This window comes from Ailuropoda melanoleuca, chromosome 11, assembly GCF_002007445.2.
Source record: "Ailuropoda melanoleuca isolate Jingjing chromosome 11, ASM200744v2, whole genome shotgun sequence".
In the NCBI taxonomy this organism is placed as follows: domain Eukaryota; kingdom Metazoa; phylum Chordata; class Mammalia; order Carnivora; family Ursidae; genus Ailuropoda; species Ailuropoda melanoleuca.
Genome location: NC_048228.1, coordinates 41042631 through 41062653, shown reverse-complemented (window position 1 = coordinate 41062653; position 20023 = coordinate 41042631). Strand labels below are relative to the sequence as shown.

The 20023-nt window shown below is 38.9% G+C and overlaps 1 protein-coding gene across 8 annotated transcripts in view; it reads right to left on the bottom strand.

The window, feature by feature from the left end:
• KLHL8 (kelch like family member 8) overlaps positions 1-20023 on the bottom strand; it is an 85239-nt gene that overhangs the window by 441 nt on the left and 64775 nt on the right. Inside the window, exon 11 of one of the 8 annotated variants that reach the window (XM_034671564.1) lies at positions 3416-3469. The exons of 2 other annotated variants lie outside the window; for them this stretch is intronic. In XM_034671564.1, the coding sequence (XP_034527455.1) occupies positions 3431-3469 (39 nt within the window). In that variant the 3' untranslated portion in view covers positions 3416-3430. Of the gene's footprint in view, positions 1-3415; positions 3470-6819; positions 8980-10830; positions 11902-12428; positions 12495-13016; positions 13491-20023 lie in introns of those variants that run through there. 5 more of the 8 variants (XM_034671560.1, XM_034671558.1, XM_034671559.1 and 2 more) reach the window with 5 other exon arrangements.

Below are 20023 nucleotides of genomic sequence, written 5' to 3'. Positions count from 1 at the left end.
GGATCACGCCCTGAGCCGAAGGCAGGCGCTTAACCGCTGTGCCACCCAGGCGCCCCTCTTTGGTTTATTTTTAAGAACTACAGTCACACCCAAATTAGCTTCTCACCAGTGTGGCATCTTCTCTTCCTGACATTAAGTGCCAGGTGCAACGGCGACCATCATCTGCCTATTTTCAATGCTTGTTGGGTGGACAGATATGTAGAATATTGGTATTGAAAGGTTTTGAAAGGCCGTCTGGTCTCTCCTCCCTTTGCTACTCTGACAGAACTCATGTTCTAACTCAGTGATTTTAGTGATTCAGGAAAAACCTAGGTGCTGAAATCTGAGTTGCTGAATTTGAATCCTGGCTCTTGAGTTTGTAATGTGGCCTTAGGCAAGTTACTTAACCTCTCTGGGGTTTTCTCATTTATAAACTTCATTGATTTAGTATCTACATAGTAAGATGGTGAGGATTGGGCTAGATGGTTCTGGAGAGTGCTTAGCATAGAGCCTGGCATGAACACTCATAAACTCACCGGTGGCTCCTTTATGTACTTCTCCCCCTTACTGCACCGTAATATCCCCACAGCTACCCTCTAGCCTCTGACCAAACACTGATGAAGACCTCACTAGCCTCCTCTTCCTTTCTCATTTTTTGTTCTGTAGGTTAGGTTGACCTCTACTTACAACGGTCCTACTGAACAGATACCCAGGCTCATGCAGCAAGCTTGTGGTAGGGTCGACAAGCAACAAGAACTGGTAAGCACGCAAGACAAGTGTGGGAAAAGGGAGTGTTTTTAGTCCTCATTAAGAGAAGCTATAGGACAGAAATCTCGTTTGAAGTAGGCCTTGAAAAGATGGGTCATAAAATCTCTGGTTTTCATCTTTTTTTTTTTTTTTTTTACAAAAACTGTCCCATGTCCTATCTTGTCTATCACGAATTTTAAGTAGTAGTTGTCCTTTGTATGGTTGTACCAGTTTATTTAACCAACCTCCTTGTTAGACATTGAGATTATTTCTAATAAGGGGATATTGTGAAGAATGCTTCCAAAAAAGTTCACACGTTTCCCAGGACATTTTCCAACACCAATTTCATGTTATCATCTAAGAAAATTTTTCAGCAAACATCTAATATTCACTTCATGTTAAAATTTCTGTAATTGTCCCTGAAAGTTCTTAGAGCTTATTTCAAACCAGGATTCAGTCAAGTTTCATGCATAACATTTAGTCATTATATAAAAAAATCTTTTAAAAAATACGATGTCCTACATGTTGGATTTGTGTGTTTCCCAAAGTGTCCTTTAATTCATTCCTCCAACTCCTATATTTCCTACAAACTGGGTTAGGTCTTAGAGGCTGGATTATATTTGGCAGGACCCCACAAGGGATGTGGTATACTTCACATTGTGTCCTATCAGGAGGCACCTAAAATTGTTAGCGATGCTAACTTTAAATGTTTGGTTAAGATACAACCATTGAAACGCTGTTGTGAATATGGGCTTTTCCCTGGCCCAGCAACTTCTGACTCTTCCTGATTTTAGCATGCATTAGTAATCCATTCCTTTACCAATCCTGGGTATCATGTTTGGAGAATGCAAGGGGGGCAAAAACCCCACCTAATTCTTTAGGTGGGAAACGGGTGTCTTCTGATGTTTTCATTTACATTTTATCCCTGTGGTACTATTTTTTCCCATCACATACCAAGTTGCCATTCGCAGAGTGTGGGTTATGTGGCTAATACCCTAAGACCCAGTTCAAGTGCCCAACTCAGTGGATGGGGGAAGGTTTTCATCTAAATCATGTAATGAGTTCACCATTAGGAAGGGTTCTCTTAATGAAGGAAGAGAGAGGAGGCTGAGCAGCAAGAGAGAATAGATGATTCCCTTCAGGCTATTCATCTTTTTCCTTTTTGATTTCTGTATTCAGGATATTAACCTCTTACTATGTTAGAAAGGTTTCTCTCCAGGGGCACCTGGGTGGCTCAGTCGTTAACGGTCTGCCTGTCTGCCTTTTGGCTCAGGTCATGATCCCAGTGTTCTGGAATTGAGCCCCACATCGGGCTCCCTGCTCAGCAGGAAGCCTGCTTCTCCCTCTCCACTCCCCCTGCTTGTGTTCCCTCTCTCGTGGCCTGTCAAATAAATAAAATCTTTGGAAAAAAAAAAAAAGCTTTCTCTCCAAGTTACTTTTGCATTTCAGTTTTTACTTTGGCACTTTTTTTTTTTTAAAAAGACTTTATTTATTTGACAGAGAGACAGCCAGCGAGAGAGGAACACAAGCAGGGGGAGTGGGAGAGGAAGAAGCAGGCTCCCAGTGGAGGAGCCTGATGTGGGACTCGATCCCAGGACTCTGGGATCACGCCCTGAGCCAAAGGCAGACGCTTAACGACTGAGCCACCCAGGCGTCCCTATTATGGCACTTTAAAATAAAGTTTGTTTTAAGTAGGCCAACTTCTACCAATGTCTTTGCAGTTGCTGCTTTTGGTGTCTTGAGGCGCGTGCGGGCCGCTCCCCAGGCGCCACGAGGCCACACTATTGCCATGGAGCACCAGCGGTGGCAGCTCAGAGGTAAGCAGTCCTTGCCCTTTGTGTCCTTCTCAGTCTGTATTAGTAAGTATTTTGGCACTTTTAGAGCCTGAATTATTTAAATAGATATTTGTTCACTGTTTGCCAGCATTGTTGGAAATGTAAATTGTCACAACCCAGGCTACTTTCACTTAGGACATCTAGGTGATGAGAATCTTCCAATCCGTTCTAAACGACTTCGAAGCCCAACGGGTCTTTACTGTAATATAATGAGAGGTTTATCTGCTGTTACTTTGGCTGTGCTTAGATAAATGTACCCGTCTCGTCTGTTTTGTCTTAGAACAGGACTCTGTCAGTGTTTGTGGTTTCCCCGTAGACCACACTCCGCTGAAAGCAAGACTGCAGTGAGACGTCAAGGCTCTGATAATAAAGACCTGTGCCCTTCGAACAGACTGGAGGGTGGACCTGGAGTACTTTCTAAACAGACAGTTCTATTTTAGCTTCAAAAGACCGTATGCCTGCCCTGGATAAGTGCTATAAATCACCCTTCTCTATCACTGGGGCCCAGTCCTAACTTCTCATTTACCTTACTTCATGGGTAGGCGGCAGAAACAATTACGGGTTTGTAGCTCTCTACTGCTAAATATTTCTGTACATTATCATCTAAGCAACAGTACACACACGTGTACACACACACACAAACAGGCACACACATTTTTCTAGAGGTATGTGCACTCTTGGATGTGAAAAATGAGTTGTACTCAACTGCATGTGCTTTGGAAGGATGTCTTCAGTTTAACTATTCGACTCGCTGCTTTTCCATCTTTGTCCTGCAGTTTTTGAAGAAACTCTTCCTGCAGGGAAGGCTCGGCACCCAGGATTGCAGCTGAGGACGTGGCAAGCATCTTAAGGAGGGAGTAAGTGATACGCTACAGTGGCTTTGCTAAGCTTCCCAAGCCTACGTGTACCTGTAAATCATTTTTTTTTTTAAATCCTGTTTTCAACTGATTTACAAATAGGCTATTTAAAAAAAAATGACATAAAAGCATACAGAGCAAAAATAGCAAGGGCAAACATACTTCATCCCTTTCCCTCCAGAGTTAACAGCCGTAAAGTTCGGTGCATCTCATTCCAGAACTTTTATTGTGCACTTATACCTTGTGTTTAAACATAAATGTGGAATATACCAAATTCTGATTCTTTTCACTTTATTCAGTCTTTTTATGGTACAAAATATTGTGCAGTAAGAGTATATCACCCTTTATGTAAACGTTCTCACATTATGCATACACACCTGCCCTGGACACCCCCCCCCCCAATTATTCTGGTACAGTGCTGTACTGATGGTTGTTTTTTGTTTGGTTTGGTTTTGGGGTTTTTTTGGTTTTTTTTTTTTTAAGGGATCTTGATATACACATCATTTTGCATTCTTTTAAGTGTTTTTATAGGATAAATTTTTGTAAGGGGGATGTCTGGATCAAAAGGTAAGTCAAATTTACAATTTTGGATGTTAACCAAACCACTTCTCCCAAAAAGCTCTCATATCAACTGTGGATGGGTATGTATTCTTCCCCCCCTTTAATTAATTAATTAATCAATCATCATCATAAGTGTAGTCTTTAATCCTCTCTCTCCCACCTCCCCTCTGGTTAACCATTAGCTTGTTCTCTATAGTTAAGAGTCTGTTTCTTGGTTTGTCCTTTTTTTTTCCTCATGTGTTTCTTAAATTCCACATGAGTAAGATCATATGGCATTTCCCTTTGACTGACATTTCGTTTAGCATTATACTCTCTAGCTCTATCCATGTTGCAAGTAGCAAGATTTCATTCTTTTCTATGGTGAAATAATATCCTGTTGTATATAACACATGTTCTTTATCCATTCATCTATCAGTGGACACTTGGGCTGCTTCCATAGTTTGGCTATGGTAAATAACACTGCAATAAACATAGGAGTGCATGTAACCCTTTGAATTAGTGTTTTTGTATTTTGGGGGTAAAACACCTAGTAGTGTGATAGCTGGACCATAGGATAGTCCTATTTTTAACTTTTTGAGAAACCTCCATATTGTTTTCCACAGTGGCTACACCAGTTTGCATTCCTACCAACCGTGTAAGAGGATTCCTTTCTCTCCACATCCTCACCAACACTTGTTATTTTTTGTGTTTTTTATTTTAGCCGTTCTGAGAGGTGTGAGATAATACCTTATGGTGGTTTTTTTTTTTTTTTTAAGATTTCATTTATTTATTAGAGAGAGGGAGAGAGAGAGCACAAGCAGGGGGAACAGCAGGCAGAGAGGGAGAAGCAGGCTCCCTCTGGGAGCCCCATGCGGGGCTTGATCCCAGGATCATGACCCAAGCCAAAGGCAGACGCCCAACCATCTGAGCCACCCAGGTGCCCCCCCTTTAAGATTTTATTTGCCAGAGAGAGTGTGTGTGCAAGTGCACAAGCAGGGGGAGTGGCAGGCAGAGGGAGAAGCAGGCTCCCTGCTCAATCCCAGGACCCTGGGATCATGACCTGAGCTGAAGGCAGACGCTTAACTGACTGAGCCACCCAGGCGTCCCCCTCATGATGCTTTTGATTTGCATTTCCCTGATGATGAGTGGTGTTGAGTATCTTATGTGTCTGTCTTCTTTGGAGAAATGTCTGTTCATATTTTCTGCCCATTTTTAATTGGATTGTTTTTTTTGGTGTTGAGTTTTATAAAGTTCTTTATATTTTTTGGATCCTTTTTTTTGGTGTTGAGTTTTATAAAGTTCTTTATATATTTTGGATCCTAACCCTTTATCAGATAAGTCATTTGCAAATATCTTTTCCCATTCAGTAGGTTGCCTTTTACTTTTGTTGTTTCCTTTGCTGTGCAGAAGCTTTTTATTTTGATGTAGTCTCAATAGTTTATTTCCCTTGCCTCAGGAGACATAGCTAGAAAAATGTTGCTATGGCCAATGTCAGAGAAATTACTGCCTGTGCTCTCTTAAAAGATTGTTATGATTTCAAGTCTCACATTTAGGTCTTTAATCCATTTTTGAGTTTGTATGGTGAAAGGAAGTGGTCTAGTTTCATTCTTTTGCATGTGGCTGTCCAGTTTTCCCAATACCATTTGTTGAAGAGACTGTCTTTTTTCCATTGTATATTCATTCCTCCTTTATTAATTGACCGTATAATTGTGAGTTCATTTCTGGGTTTTCTCTTCTGTTCCATCGATCTGTGTGTCTATTTTTATGCTAGTACCATACTGTTTTTATTACCACCGCTTTGTAATATAATTTGAAACCTAGAATTGTGATGCCTCCAGTTTTCTTTCTCTTTTTCCAGATTGCTTTGGCTATCTGGGATCTTTTGTGGTTCCATGCAAATTTTAGGATTGTTTGTTGTAGTTCTGTGAAAAATGCTGCTGGTGTTTTGATAGGGATTACATTAAATCTGTAGATTGGTTTGAGTTGTATAGACATTTTAACAGTATTCTTCCAACCTATGAGCATGGAATGTCTTTCCATTTCTGTATGTCATCTTCAATTTCTTTCGTCAGTGTTTAAGAGGGTTTGTTTTTTTTTTTTAAAGATTTTTTATTTATTTGTTTGACAGAGATAGAGACAGCCAAGCCAGCGAGAGAGGGAACACAAGCAGGGGGAGTGAGAGAGGAAGAAGCAGGCTCATAGCGGAAGAGCCTGATGTGGGGCTCGATCCTATAATGCTGGGATCACGCCCTGAGCCGAAGGCAGACGCTCAACCGCTGTGCCACCCAAGCGCCCCTAGAGGGTTTTTTTTTTTAATCAGTTTTCAGAGTATAGATAGCTTTTTAAACTTCTTAAATTTATATTCCTAGGTATTTTATTCTTTTTGATGCTATTATAAATGGGATTGTTTTCTTAATTTCTCTTTCTACTGCTTCATTAGTGCATAAGAACACAACGGATTGCATTGTACATAGATTGTGTATCCTGCAACTCCACTGAATTCATGTATCAGCTCTAGTAGTTTTCTGGTGGAGTCTTCAGGGTTTTCTACATACAGTGTCCTGTCGTCTGCATATAGAGTAGTGAGTTTTACTTCTTCCTTACCAACCTGGATGGCTTTTATTTCTTTTTGTTACCGACTGCTGTGGCTAGGACTTCCAGTACCATGCTGAATAAAAGTGGTAAAGAGTCGGCATTCTTATCTTGCTCTGACCTTGCGGGAAAGTTTGGGCTATGGGTTTTTTATAAAAGGCCTTTATCAGGTTGGGCATACATCCTTGCCAGTTTTGGATACAATATGAAAAACCTTATACAATTCACACTTCTCTGACAACTGAAATTGATCATTTTGTCACGAATTTATTGGCCATTTGTTTCTGGTTCTGTGGAATGCCTATTCCTGTGCTTAGCTCATTTTCTATGGGGTTATCTTTTTTCTTCTAATTTGTAAATTAAGAAACCTGGACTAGGTTGTTGATTGCCTCTAACCCACTGCATGACTCTCTTCTCAACTTTGCTTCATAGCTTGCACCTCAGAAAACATCATCCATGAGCTGCTTACAATCCCCATTTCTTTTTTTAGAGCCCTGTAGGAGGCAATGATTGATCCCTAATTAAGTGAAACTGCATGCACAATAGTGACATATAGAATTTGAAGGTCCGTTAATCTTTAAAACATATTACTTGTTCAAATGATATACATCCTGGGTAAATTGAAAGCTGTGAAATATTGGCATTTTGAAGCCCACTGGATGTACAGAATGAATTTCACCATAGGTTTCTTATGGCCTACAGAGGAGATCAAATCTAAAATTAGTCACAGGTCAGTCCCGAGCCTCACTTGACTACAGTCCTATTAACCTGGTATTTGCTTATTTTAAATGAAGGTAAAAGAACCTAAAAGACTGATTTCTTACTCTGTGAAGTTTACTTCTATCCATTCAATAGCCTCAGTGATTGCTTTTTGTCAGTGACCTGCTGCAGAATGTGTTAACACAGAGCACAGGGCACGGTGCCTAGCTTCTGGGCGGCATGTCTCTTTTCCATCCAGGTGACAGGTAACTTCAGATCTGGTACTTTCCCATTCAGATTGCCATTGTACTTGCCTCTGGCCAGTCCTAATATAGATGCTATTGTAAAACTAACACCCTGTGGCTACACTGTTCAGACTGAGTTATTTCAAGCTTGACAGTGTGGCATAAGCTGGTTTATCTATTAAGCAGAGGACAGGACTCCTCTTGTGCCCTATTTGTCCTAAATTCCCTGGAGCAAAGTGGAGCTACTCAGCCTTTTTTCCTTTCATTTACTACATCCATGATACATCACCATCCCTACGGCATGGGGAGGCCCATCCATTATATTCTCTACTATTCTGTGTTCAGGCATTTGTGTATGCATATGCATTTATGTGTATATGTATGTACACATGATCATTTAATGGACACGTAAGGATAGTAAAATGTATTGTTAGCACACCGCATTTACCTGAAACACAGAAGTTAGGGAAATTTCACATATAGACACTTTGTAAAAAAAAAAAAAATGCGATATCCTGTTGTATTAAAGCAAGAGTTGTAGGTTCTCACATTAAACCATTAAATGTTTGGTTCTACTTCCCTAATTTCCTGAAGCCACATCTTTCATTACTTACCAAATATAGATTCCTGCAATCCCTGGCCAGGTTCCTTCCTTTGCTCAATTTCTTCGCTTTCAGCAGAGCCTACGAGCCTGGGGTCAGCTGAGACCCATTCTCCTAAAACTTTACAACTCTCTACAGGCATATTTATAAAGTGTTACCTGAAAATACCAGGGAGCCACCAGACATTCCATTTGTGTGCAATTCATTAAAAAGAATTTACATTCATTCCACTAGTAAGAATTATTTACTGCTCTGGCTCTGGCTTGAGAGGATGTGGTAGGTTTGAGTCAACAAAACTGTCCTTTTCCTCCCCTTATTCATCGGCATTAGCCACTCCACAGGTGTAAACCCATACACAAAAAAATCTGCGTGCTTTAAGTGGAGGAGATCTGAAGCACAAAAGCGTAGAGTTTTGATTATAATGTACCTCCGGGGATTAAGTAAAAACCACAGCCAACAGCCAGCTCCTGAGGATTATTATTAGTGGTAATGAGAAAAACATTTTGAACCTGGGCCTCAAACTGCACTCAGTGTGCTAAGCAATGCAGGCACAACATGAAGTGAATGTAAATTTTAACAAGTTTTAGCTTTAGGCTTCTCATTAGTGCCCTTATTGCAACTGTAATGTGCAGAATGCACCACTAGAGAGCAATCATTTCCCTTAGGAAAAAATACATGGATTTAACCAGAAGAAGGTACCACTTCAGGCCCAGTAGAATGGCTATAAGCAAAGAAAAAGACAATATACAGTGTTAGGATGAAAAGAAACCAGAAACCTCATAGTGTGCGGATGGGAATATAATATAATACAGCCACTGTGGATAAGTTTGGGAGTTTCTTAAAAGCTGTTACCATACAACCCAGCAATTCCAGTTGTATGAACCTATGAAGATAAATGAAAACATGTTTATGTTAAGACATGCTCATGAACATTCATGGCAGGGTTAAAATAAAAAACAGAGACCAGCCTTGAAAATTCTCTGAACAGACAAAAACAATTTAGTCATACAAACAAAACTTTATTTTGCAAAACTAACTTAACCTGGGTCATTTCTTGCTTATGCCTTTGAAAATCATAAGCAAAACTTGAACAGTTCCCAAAGTTGGTATGAGGAAACACACTGACGAATTCCCTACCATTTAAGAAAATTCTAATATAACCAAAACTGTGAAGAATAAACTGCTGCTTTCTCATTATATAAGCTGCTTGATAACAAATATTCCCCTGAGCCTTGTTCCAGGTTTTGGTTTGAGTGCTCCCGGTGTGTGTACGATATATTTTTACTAATTACTACTTCGGTGATGGGTTGGTTTTACTGCTGTTATTTCTGAACTTTTGTCATGTCCTAGCAACAGAAGTGGGATCCAAAGAAGACCCCGAATGTCTCCAAGGTCAGTGAACAAACAGGTGCTGGTACCCATGAAGCCCACGGAACTCCGTTTTCTCACTAATCCTGGAACTTGAGGGTAAGTCAGTCTGGGATCTGAGCCCTGCTGCTTGTGTTTTGAGCTCTCCAACTTTATAGTGCACACCTGCATTTCGCTTGTTGAAGCTTCTTGGTAAGTCATTCTATTCTGTTCAAAGGGTGAATGGGGGGTGTGGAATGTGATTCCCTGTGTTCTGAAACCGTTAGAAAACAGGGCCTCTCTCAGTTTAGACATTTAAAGGCAAGGATAGTTTTCCACCTGCTCTATGGAGGAGGCTCTTGTGCCTTTTTGGAAAATGAGTAAACTTTTGAAATTGTGGGGACCACTTTGGGGAACCTTTAATGTAAACAGGTCCACCTTAAGAAGCAGCCTTAGAAGATTCCAAACCTCTCACAGACCATGGAATGCATCCTTTTACTGATATGCAGAAGCTTCTAAAAGACAAAAATGACTCCAAAAAGAGCTCTGAAAGCATCCTTTACAGAATGTAAATAAAAAATCTTTGGCCATCCGAGCATGTAACCTTAATTTAGTGCGTCTGTCAGAAACACAGCTTGGGAGGCACCTGGGTGGCTCGGTTGGGTGTCCCACTCTTGATTTCCGCTCAGGTCATGGTCTTAGGGTCATGAGATCAAGCCCCTCGTTGGGCTATGTGCTGGGCTTGGAGACTGCTTAAGATTCTCTCCCTCTGGGGGCTCCTGGGTGGCTCAGTCGTTGAGTGTCTCCCTTCGGCTCAGGGCGTGATCCCGGCGTTATGGGATCAAGCCCCACATCAGGCTCCTCCGCTGTAAGCCTGCTTCTTCCTCTCCCACTCCCCCTGCTTGTGTTCCCTCTCGCTGGCTGTCTCTGTCAAATAAATAAATAAAATCTTTAAAAAAAAATTCTCTCCCTCTGCTCCTATCCCTCCACTCTTGCAGGCATGCGTGCTCTCTCAAAAAAAAAAAAAAAAAANACAATTCTTTTGACTTTTGTACCTGAGATTTGGGTAAAATTTTCAAAACAAAAGCTCTAAGATCTCTGTGGATGTCTCTGTTTTTTTTAATGCCTATGTATATTACAGGTGTGATATTTTTCTTCCATATGGTATTAAAATTAAATTGCAAAGAGTTCTATTTAATTCACTTAAAGAAAATTAAGTATACTCCCAGAAGTATAGGAACTAACCCAGATGTTTTTCAAGATCAATATGATGAGATAATCTTTGATAAATAAAAACTTGTTTAAGTTTGGCTGGTTTAATAAAAGCAGGTATGTCTTCAAAATTTGCCAAAAAGAAAAATGATTAGTTGTTTGATGTCTAATCCAAACATGAGTGTTTAAAGCAATAACTTGAAGTTTATACTAATTTTAACTGAATGATGGATATTCATTGAATATCTAAATCATTTCTAAACTTACATTTAGCATTTAATGTTTATCTGCTTTTGGCTTTTTAATTTCTATAGGGAGATAAAAGATATTTGGGTCCATTAATAAACATGGTTAGTGCCACACCAAAAAAATCTATGAGGAAGAATATACTTCTAGGAATTTTGAGATACATTTATAAATTTGTCAACCCACAATTGCTTTTTTCTTAGCTTTAATTCCTAGTGAAAACTAACAGTTACAAATTCTAATATATGTAATTAAAACTACTAGAAGTAACAGGGCTAAAAAAATGAACTGTAGGTGAAAAGTAGGTAAGGTGGGGCGCCTGGGTAGCTCAATTAAGCGTCCAACTCCTGATCTCAGCTCAGGTCTTGATCTCAGGGTTGTGAGTTCAAGCCCCCATGTTGGGCTCCAAAAAAAAAAAAAAAGGGTAAGGAAAATAGACTGTGTATTTTGGATAAGGAAAGGTATGAAAGGACTTTTGGGGTTTTGCCTTGTTTTTAGGGAAAAAAATTTTTTGTCCTAAAGTAAAATGATTGTTCCAGAAGAAGGAAGGAAAAAGGACAAAACCTAATTGGATAAAGTTACAGAGGGTTTGTGAAAAGGGAATCTTGAGAAAGGAATCTTATGTGTGATCACACCAAGATTAGAATGGACTTAGGTTTTTAAGACTTTTAATATCAAAAGTATACTGATGCGAAAATTAAAATTTGGCTGATTATTGGTCTGCTTTTAATAAGAAATTGTAAACAAAGTTTTTTTTTAACTTTAATGTAATTTGCCTAGGAAATAAAGATCTGTGTCTTATGAAAGTATTTCCTGTGCTTCAAGCCTTTGAGTCTTCTCTATTAAAAAAGCTTTTTTATAACTATGAAACTTTTCTGTATTTGCCTTTGAAATCTTTTGTCACTTTGGTTGAATGGATAACTAAGTATTTTCACAGTGACCAATGATCATATTGGATCAGATGTTTTAAATCTTTTGACAAACTTCTCCAAATCAAATTCTGAATGAAAAAGAGAAGTATTATTTAGGCTTATTTGATACATTAAATTGTATGCGAAACATCAAATAATTTGTAATTGCTTAACCTTCTTAGATCCTATTTCTGGGATATATAGGTCATTAAAGTAATTCAGAAATTATAAGATTTTTAAGAATTTCATATGTCTTGGTATAGTGTTATCAATCATAGTTTCAGGTATAATCTTAAANGATGTTTTAAATCTTTTGACAAACTTCTCCAAATCAAATTCCGAATGAAAAAGAGAAGTATTATTTAGGCTTATTTGATACATTAAATTGTATGCGAAACATCAAATAATTTGTAATTGCTTAACCTTCTTAGATCCTATTTCTGGGATATATAGGTCATTAAAGTAATTCAGAAATTATAAGATTTTTAAGAATTTCATATGTCTTGGTATAGTGTTATCAATCATAGTTTCAGGTATAATCTTAAAATACTATAGATCATAAAAAATAACTAAAGTTACCTGCCAGTTGCATCATTTTGAGGGTATATATATAGGAACTCTCACCAGATCTTTAATAAGTCTTTTGCCATTTACAGACAGTAGTTGTTTTGCAGAAGTGTTCCTGCAAAAAAGCTTCATTTTGAAAGAAATTCATGGGAAAGATATTGACAATTATTCAAAGATGCAGGCTTCTGGCAGCTTTCGTTAACACTGAACTGGGTAAGAATTTCTAAAGCTCTAATGGAAAAACTGGTTAATTCATAAATCTGCTAACCCAAGATGAAACAAAAGAATTACAAACAACTAAATGAACTTATGAAGATTAGAATTTTTGTGATTTCATTTAAGACACTGCTGGTTCTTTAATGTTTTTCAGATTTAAAGGACCCCTTTTTCTCCTCTCTTAAGCTTCTATAACTTACAGCAATTTGGTAGACTGTATGTTTGCAACAAAGGCTAAAACCTTTATCGCTTTCATTCCACCTGATCGCTCCAGATTTTGAAAAGTATTTAATTAGTTCAGGAGCACCCTGGTGGCTGTCAGTTGAGTGTCTGACTCTTGATTTCAGCTCGGGTCATGATTTCAGGGTTGTGAGATCAAGCCCCACATTGGGCTCCACACTGGGCATAGAGGCTGCCTAAGATTCTCCTCCCTCTGCCACCCCCCAGCCCCGCTCACACTCACATGCATGCACACTCTCTCTCCCTCTCAAAAAAAAAAAATTAGTTCAATAAGAATCTGCTCTGTTTGCAACAGGACAGTTGGGTAAGTCCTAGGCTTGGCTTCCTAGCCTCAAGCTTTTGAAAATCCAATCTGAGATTCCTTATGAAAAGTCCCAGCAAAGCAGTCAATCCCTGTTCTTGCTGCACTTGTGTAATTAGGCCAACTTTATTGAAACTAGATTTAATTTGCAAACAAATTAGTCTACTGTCATTATCTCTGATCATTATGGGAATGATGAGGAAAAATTACCTTTTGGGATACCTGGGTGGTTCAGTCGGTTAAGCATCTGCCTTGGGCTCAGGTCATGATCCCAGGGGCCTGGGATTGAGTCCCGAGGGGCCCTTGCTCAGTGGGGAGCCTGCTGCTCCCTCTGCTGGTGTGCGTGCTCTCGCTCTGACAAATATATAAATAAATCTTTTTTATAAAATTACCTTTCAATAATACACCTTTGTGGATACTGGATTCTAGTACTATTGTCTTTGAGGTTTTGTTTTCTACCTGTAAACTAGACTAGATCCTGAATTCTTCTAGTTTGCTCCGGTGTTTGGCTAGAACTCTCCAAACTAACACATCCAGTTTTCTCCCACTCTTTTGAGTTAGAATCACTATGAAACTAAAACTGCCCTTTTCCCAGAGCCATGCAAGGTTAAAGCTGCACAACTTGATATAAACTTCAGAGAAATCCCAACAGCTCATATGTCTGATTCACATTGCAAACCAGGAAAATCTGTCAGACTCTCACGGCTTGCCCCCACTCCATCTGAACCCAACACTAGAAATTTTCTCAACTGACAGCTCTCCGATTTGCTGGAACTATTAATCTTTGTCTTTTGTTTCCATGGAAATGCATCTCGTTAAATTACCTGTTTGCTCACATTATATAGAGACCTAATTTAGGTGAAAGCTCAACTGACACAGGAAAGGGCAAATATAAGGATGTTTTAAGTAATCATGAGGATGTGAATCCTAATAATATATCATGTTGGGCCTATGTATATAAATGGGTTGGTTTTTTTTCCAAGTGGTTTTCCTTACAGTCATCACATTCACGTCTCCAGTGCATTGTATACTCTTGAGGGTTTTCAGTGCCTGTCAGTCAGCAGCCATTAACATACCAATTACCAGACAACTGGATGAGCTCAACAGTAACCAGAGAGATGATGAAGATGGTGACTGCATGGCCCTCCAGTCTGACAACTAGCTGGATGAAAGCCCTGAACATGTGATTCTTTGGCCTGACTAAATTAACGGTGGTAACTGAGAATAACACTATACTGGTTAACAGTACTCTCAGCCTGCTAAGGAAATGACCAAAAGGGGGTAATTATTAAAAACAAATGGAGAACAGCCTTAAAAATTCCTTGGGCCAACAAAACCACTTTAGTTATACACAGTAAACTTAATTTTGCAAGATTAACTTGACCTGGGTCATTTCTTGCTTATGCTTCCAAAATTCATAAGCAAAACTTGAAATGTTTCCCAAAGTTGATATGAGGTGACCACTGACCAATTCCCTATTAATCACTGGGAAGAATAAACAGTCAGTCACTGCTTTCCCACTATATAAGCTGTTTGATAATATACCCTTTAGCCTCATTCTGTGGTTTGAATGCTCCCAGTATATACACAATAAACTTTTACTAATTACTACTTTGGTGATTGGTGTTACTTCTGTATGTATACTGCTGCTGTCAAAAGTTCAGAAATAATAGCCAAAATTTGGTAACCAACTGGTGAATGGATAAACGTGATATAAACATAAGATGGAAATACTGTTCAGCAATAAAAATGCTGTAGTATAGACTGGTGAGCCTCAAAAACCAGTTTATACTAAGAAGCCAGATGCTTAACTATCTACAATACAATCTCACCTATACCCAGAAAAGGCAAATTTACAGACAGAAACCACATCAATGGTTGCCTGGGGAGAAGTGGGGATGAACTGCAAGAAAAGTCATAAAAATTTGGGGGCAGGGATTGATGAAAATGTTTAAGTCTGGATTATGGTAATGTTGGCACAACTCTAAATTTAATAGATGATGGATTGTAAGCATGGTGAATGAATTTTATATAAATTAGACCTCAGTAAACCTGGATCCAAAAAAAGCACATGGATTTAATACTGCATTAGAATAGGTATTGAGAAATGAAACAAGTAGAAGGGAAAACTAGAGCACTGTTAGGATATAATACAAATAGCCCTGTATCATTTCAGTCCTGGGCTCTGGTTTCCAGACAGGAAAAAAGAACATTGTTTGCAGATGAACGGGGGTTGGGGGGGAAGGAATTAGGCAATTTATGGTCAGGTAAAAATTTTATTACTTTTGGCCACAGGCCAAAATGGAAAAACATTAAAAAAAAAAATTGCAAAGCTTCAGGTAGAACGCAATTATTTTCCGAATGAAAACCAGTACTGTGGAGTCACGTTTATGAAGGGATTTATAATATCAAGTTAAGGGTCTGGTGTGTATAAAAAACTCATACTTGAGACAAGAAGTGATAGACCCATCTATGCCAAAGCAATGTTACATATCCTGAATTATCCTTTATAAATTCCTGATTTTTAAATTTACTCAAGAAAGAAACTTCAGGGGACACCTTGGCTCCATCGGTTAAGCGTCTGCCTTTGGCTCAGGTCACGACTCCAGGGTCCTGGAATCAAGCCCCACATTGGGCTCCTTGCTCAGTGGGGAGTCTGCTTCTCTCTCTGCCCCTGCTTGCTCACTCTCACTCTTTCTCAAATAAAAATCTTAAGGGGAAAAAAAAAAAACTTCAGGTATGACAATATCTGGGACTAAAAACTGTTAAAGTCTACTAAGATACTCAATTTTACAAAGGGGTCTAGGGTCTAGCAGTAATAAGAGAAAGGTAAGTGAATATTAAGACAAAACTATACCCTTTTCTTTGGCTCTAGAATGGTAGTGGCAACACACTACTTGTGGGGGTTACTAAAGACTTTTTTTTTTAAATAAAATATACTTCATTATTTTTTAAGTAAGTGCTAGACCCAATGCGGGGATTGATCTCATGACCTTGAGATCAAGAGTCCCATGCTCTACCTACTGAGCCAGCCAGGCACCCCCTAAAGGGCTCTCCCATTACTGTTAGTTCCTGGATAAAATAAGAACATTTTAAAATGCTTACTGGACTTTCAGGAAAGCAGGGAAACCTCCAAGGACAATATGTAAGCAGGAATGGTAAGTAAACAGAAAAGCCATGGTTGTCCTGAGGACAAATGCCCTTATCAGCACTGGTAGCACTGATGGAGACTAAAGCCTTGGATGGACGGTAAGGGGAGGAGCCAAGCCTGAGTACCCCAAATTAGGCCAGGAACAAAGAAGAGGGTTAAAGTGTCCCAGGGGCAGTTCCTGGCCTACAGAAGCAAATGCAAAACCTCTCTGAGAGAACATGCCCAATTTAGAAACTCTGGATTCCCACAAGTTCAACCAAGAAAGCATTCACAAAATAAAGTCATCACACGCAGTGGCAGAATGGCACCATAAGGAAAAATTCAGTGACAATAAACAGATTTAGGACCCCCTCAAAGACTTCAGATACTAGAATTACCAGCCATAGGATATAAAGTTAACTATATATGAAATGCTCAAAGAAACGAAAAAGAAGCAAAAAAGAATAAAAAAACTTTAGGCCAAGCCTATCTATGAGAGAACGAAATAGTACATTTGGGAATGAAAAATAGCAGTTGAAACTAGAGATTCCATGTTGTAACAGCAGATTAAACTATTTCATTACTTTTCATTTCAGCTCTGTGTAAAGTTCCAGGAAAGGAAGTGATATTCAAAGAGCCCGTGGTTGAAATATTTGTAAGCAGAAAGATATATGACAAATATGACATACATCTAGATGCATTTTAATGAAACCAGATGAGAACAGATGAAAAGATCTTAATAGTAGCAGAAAGTAAAAGATCCCATAGGAAGGAAAGGATAGCAGTTGACTTAAACTACAAAGGAAACCAGATAATAGTGGAATAACTTCTAACTGTTGAAAGAAAAGAATTATTAACTAGAACTGTACCCAGTAAAACTATCAAAAGTAGCAGTTAAGTGTTGTGTATGTGGAATCTGCTGAGAGTAGACCTTAAGTGTTCTCACCAGACGCACACATGAAACTGTGAGGTGATGGATCTATATATGTCAAATCATGTTCTGTGTGTGTGTGTATATATATATATGAATTTCTGACCACTTATCCTGCTTCCCAACCCCCCCAAAAACAGGACAAGTAGGATAACAAAACCTATGTACACCATCCTAATTAAACTAGGTGTTTCAGGAACCCCAAAATTTGGGCAGGTATAAGACCTGTGAGAAATTAGCAACTGAGCAGGGGGGAAGCAACCAGGAATGTGAACCACAAAAGAGGGAAACATACTGTAAAATTCAGAGGACCAGCTCCACAACAGTACTGAAATTGGACGGGGTTTTGCCTTCTCAAATACTGAGAGAGCAAAGGGTCTGAGGTCTGAAAAGGCTGAAGCATTTTTGGGCCCATGAACTCTCAAAACTAACCAGTAAAAGCTCCCTTCCAGGATAAAATCCCTAGAAACAATCAAATACACACTTGAAAACACACACTTAAAATGCTCAACTCTGTTTAAAATCAGCATATACCTAAAACCTCAACACATTAGTAACAACTAATCATAATATGGAATGTTGAGGAACACTATGTTGAGGAAGAGATTAGCCAAAGAAAAAAACGGAAACGTACAGAAGATTGAGCAGCACAAACTGCTAGTTTGATACAATGCATAAATACAGGGGTGCCTGGGTAGCGCAGTCATTAGGCGGCTGCCTTCGGCTCTGAGCGTGAAAATGGTGTTCCAGGATCAAGTCCTACATCAGGCTCCTCCGCTGGGAGCCTGCTTCTTTCTCTCCCACTCCCCTGCTGTGTTCCCTCTCTCGCTGGCTGTCTCTCTGTCACATAAATAAATAAAATCTTTAAAAAATAATCATGCACTAATACAGAAACTGCACCAAAACAGGCTTTTTAAGAATACATAAATAACAAAATTTAACTCCACAACTGGCCATAAAACAAGTTCAATATATTTCCATGAAGTGGAGTCAAACAGACCATGATCACTGATCAAATAAAATTATTAATTTAAAAATACACTTCTAATTTCATGGCTCAAAGAAAAACTTGTAATAAACATTTTAAAAATATTTAGAAGTGAACATTAATGAAATGATGAAAATAAAACTTGTGGGATCCAGAAAATGATGGCATTTTAAAAAATAAAACTTACCAAAACCGACTTAAAAATTCTAAAATATCCTCTTATCAATAGAATAGTGAACTGGTAGTTAATTTTTCCACAAAAGAAAACTGTAGACCCCAGTGGTTTTACAATTAAGTTCTAGCAGATGTTCAAAAAGTGGATTATTTCAATGTTAATTCAATGTTAATTCAGAGAACAGAAAGAGTATTCCATAACTCATTCTTTGAGGCTAAAAACTGAAAACAAAGTAACAGATTAATCTCACTCCTGAGCACAGATGTAAAAGTCCTAAACAAAATATCAGCAATTAAAGTTCAGAAGTGTATTTTTTTTTATTTGTTTATTTGACAGAGAGATAGAGACAGCCAGCGAGAGAAGGAACACAAGCAGGGGGAGTGGAAGAGGAAGAAGCAGGCTCATAGCAGAGGAGCCTGATGTGGGGCTCGATCCCAGAATGCCGGGATCACGCCCTGAGCTGAAGGCAGACGCTTAACCGCTGTGCCACCCAGGTGCCCCTAGAAGTGTATTTTTAAAAAGATTGTCACTTAATGATCAAGTTGGCTTTAGCCCAAGAATGTAAAGATGGCTCAACATTCAAAAAAATTTTTAATGTGTAATTCACCACATTACCAGATTGAAGGAGAATAAACACATTTACTTTAAGAGGAAAAGAAAGTGTTTCATAAATTTCTACCCCTACAATAAAAGCTTAATAAAATAGAAGGAAACTTCCTTGCTCTGATAAAGAATAGCAAAACCTAGTAAAATTCAATATTGTAGGGCTGTCAGTACTTCCCAAGTAACTACAGATTAAATATGGTTCTAGTTAAAAAAAAAAAAACCTATTTTTTTCTTCCCAAAGAATTTGACAACTGATTCTAATATTTAATGAAACAAAAGGCCAAGAACACTCCTTAAAGTGAGGGGAGACTTGCTCTATAAGCTATCAAGACCTTTAATCAAGTTACAGCAATTAAAATAATGTGCCACCTTAGCTCTTGGTTAGACAAACTGACCAACGGAATGGCAAAGAAAGTCCCAAAATAGACATTTACATGGAAATTCGCCACGTAGATAAAGTCCCTGAGGAAAGGATAGATTAGTCAATAAATAGTAGAAAGAAAACTGGTCATCCCCATAGTAAAAAAATTAAATTCTCACACATAAATCAATTCCAAATAGACTAAAGACAAACGTGAGACTTTCTGACTTCTAGAGACTATAAGAAATATCTTAAGACCTAGAGCCCCTGGCTGGCTCAGTTGGTGCAGCATACAGCTTTTGATCTCAGAGTTGTAGGTTCCAACCCCATGTTGGGTGTAGAGTACTTAAAAATTAAATCCTTAAAAATTTTTTTTTTAGATAGAGCGAGTGAGCATCCACACACATGAGCAGGGGGAGAAACGGAGAGGGAGAGCCTTTCAAGCAGACTCTGCACGGAGCACGGAGCCTGACAGAGGGCTCGTGGAGGTGATCTCACGACCCTGAGATCATGACCTGAGCCACCAAGGCGTCCCTTAAAAAAAATATATCTTAAGATATAAAAATAACTACATTTGAATGTGTTAAAATTAACGATAGAGGGGCGCCTGGGTGGCACGGCGGTAAAGCGTCTGCCTTCGGCTCAGGGCGTGATCCCGGCGTTATGGGATCGAGCCCCACATCAGGCTCCTCTGCT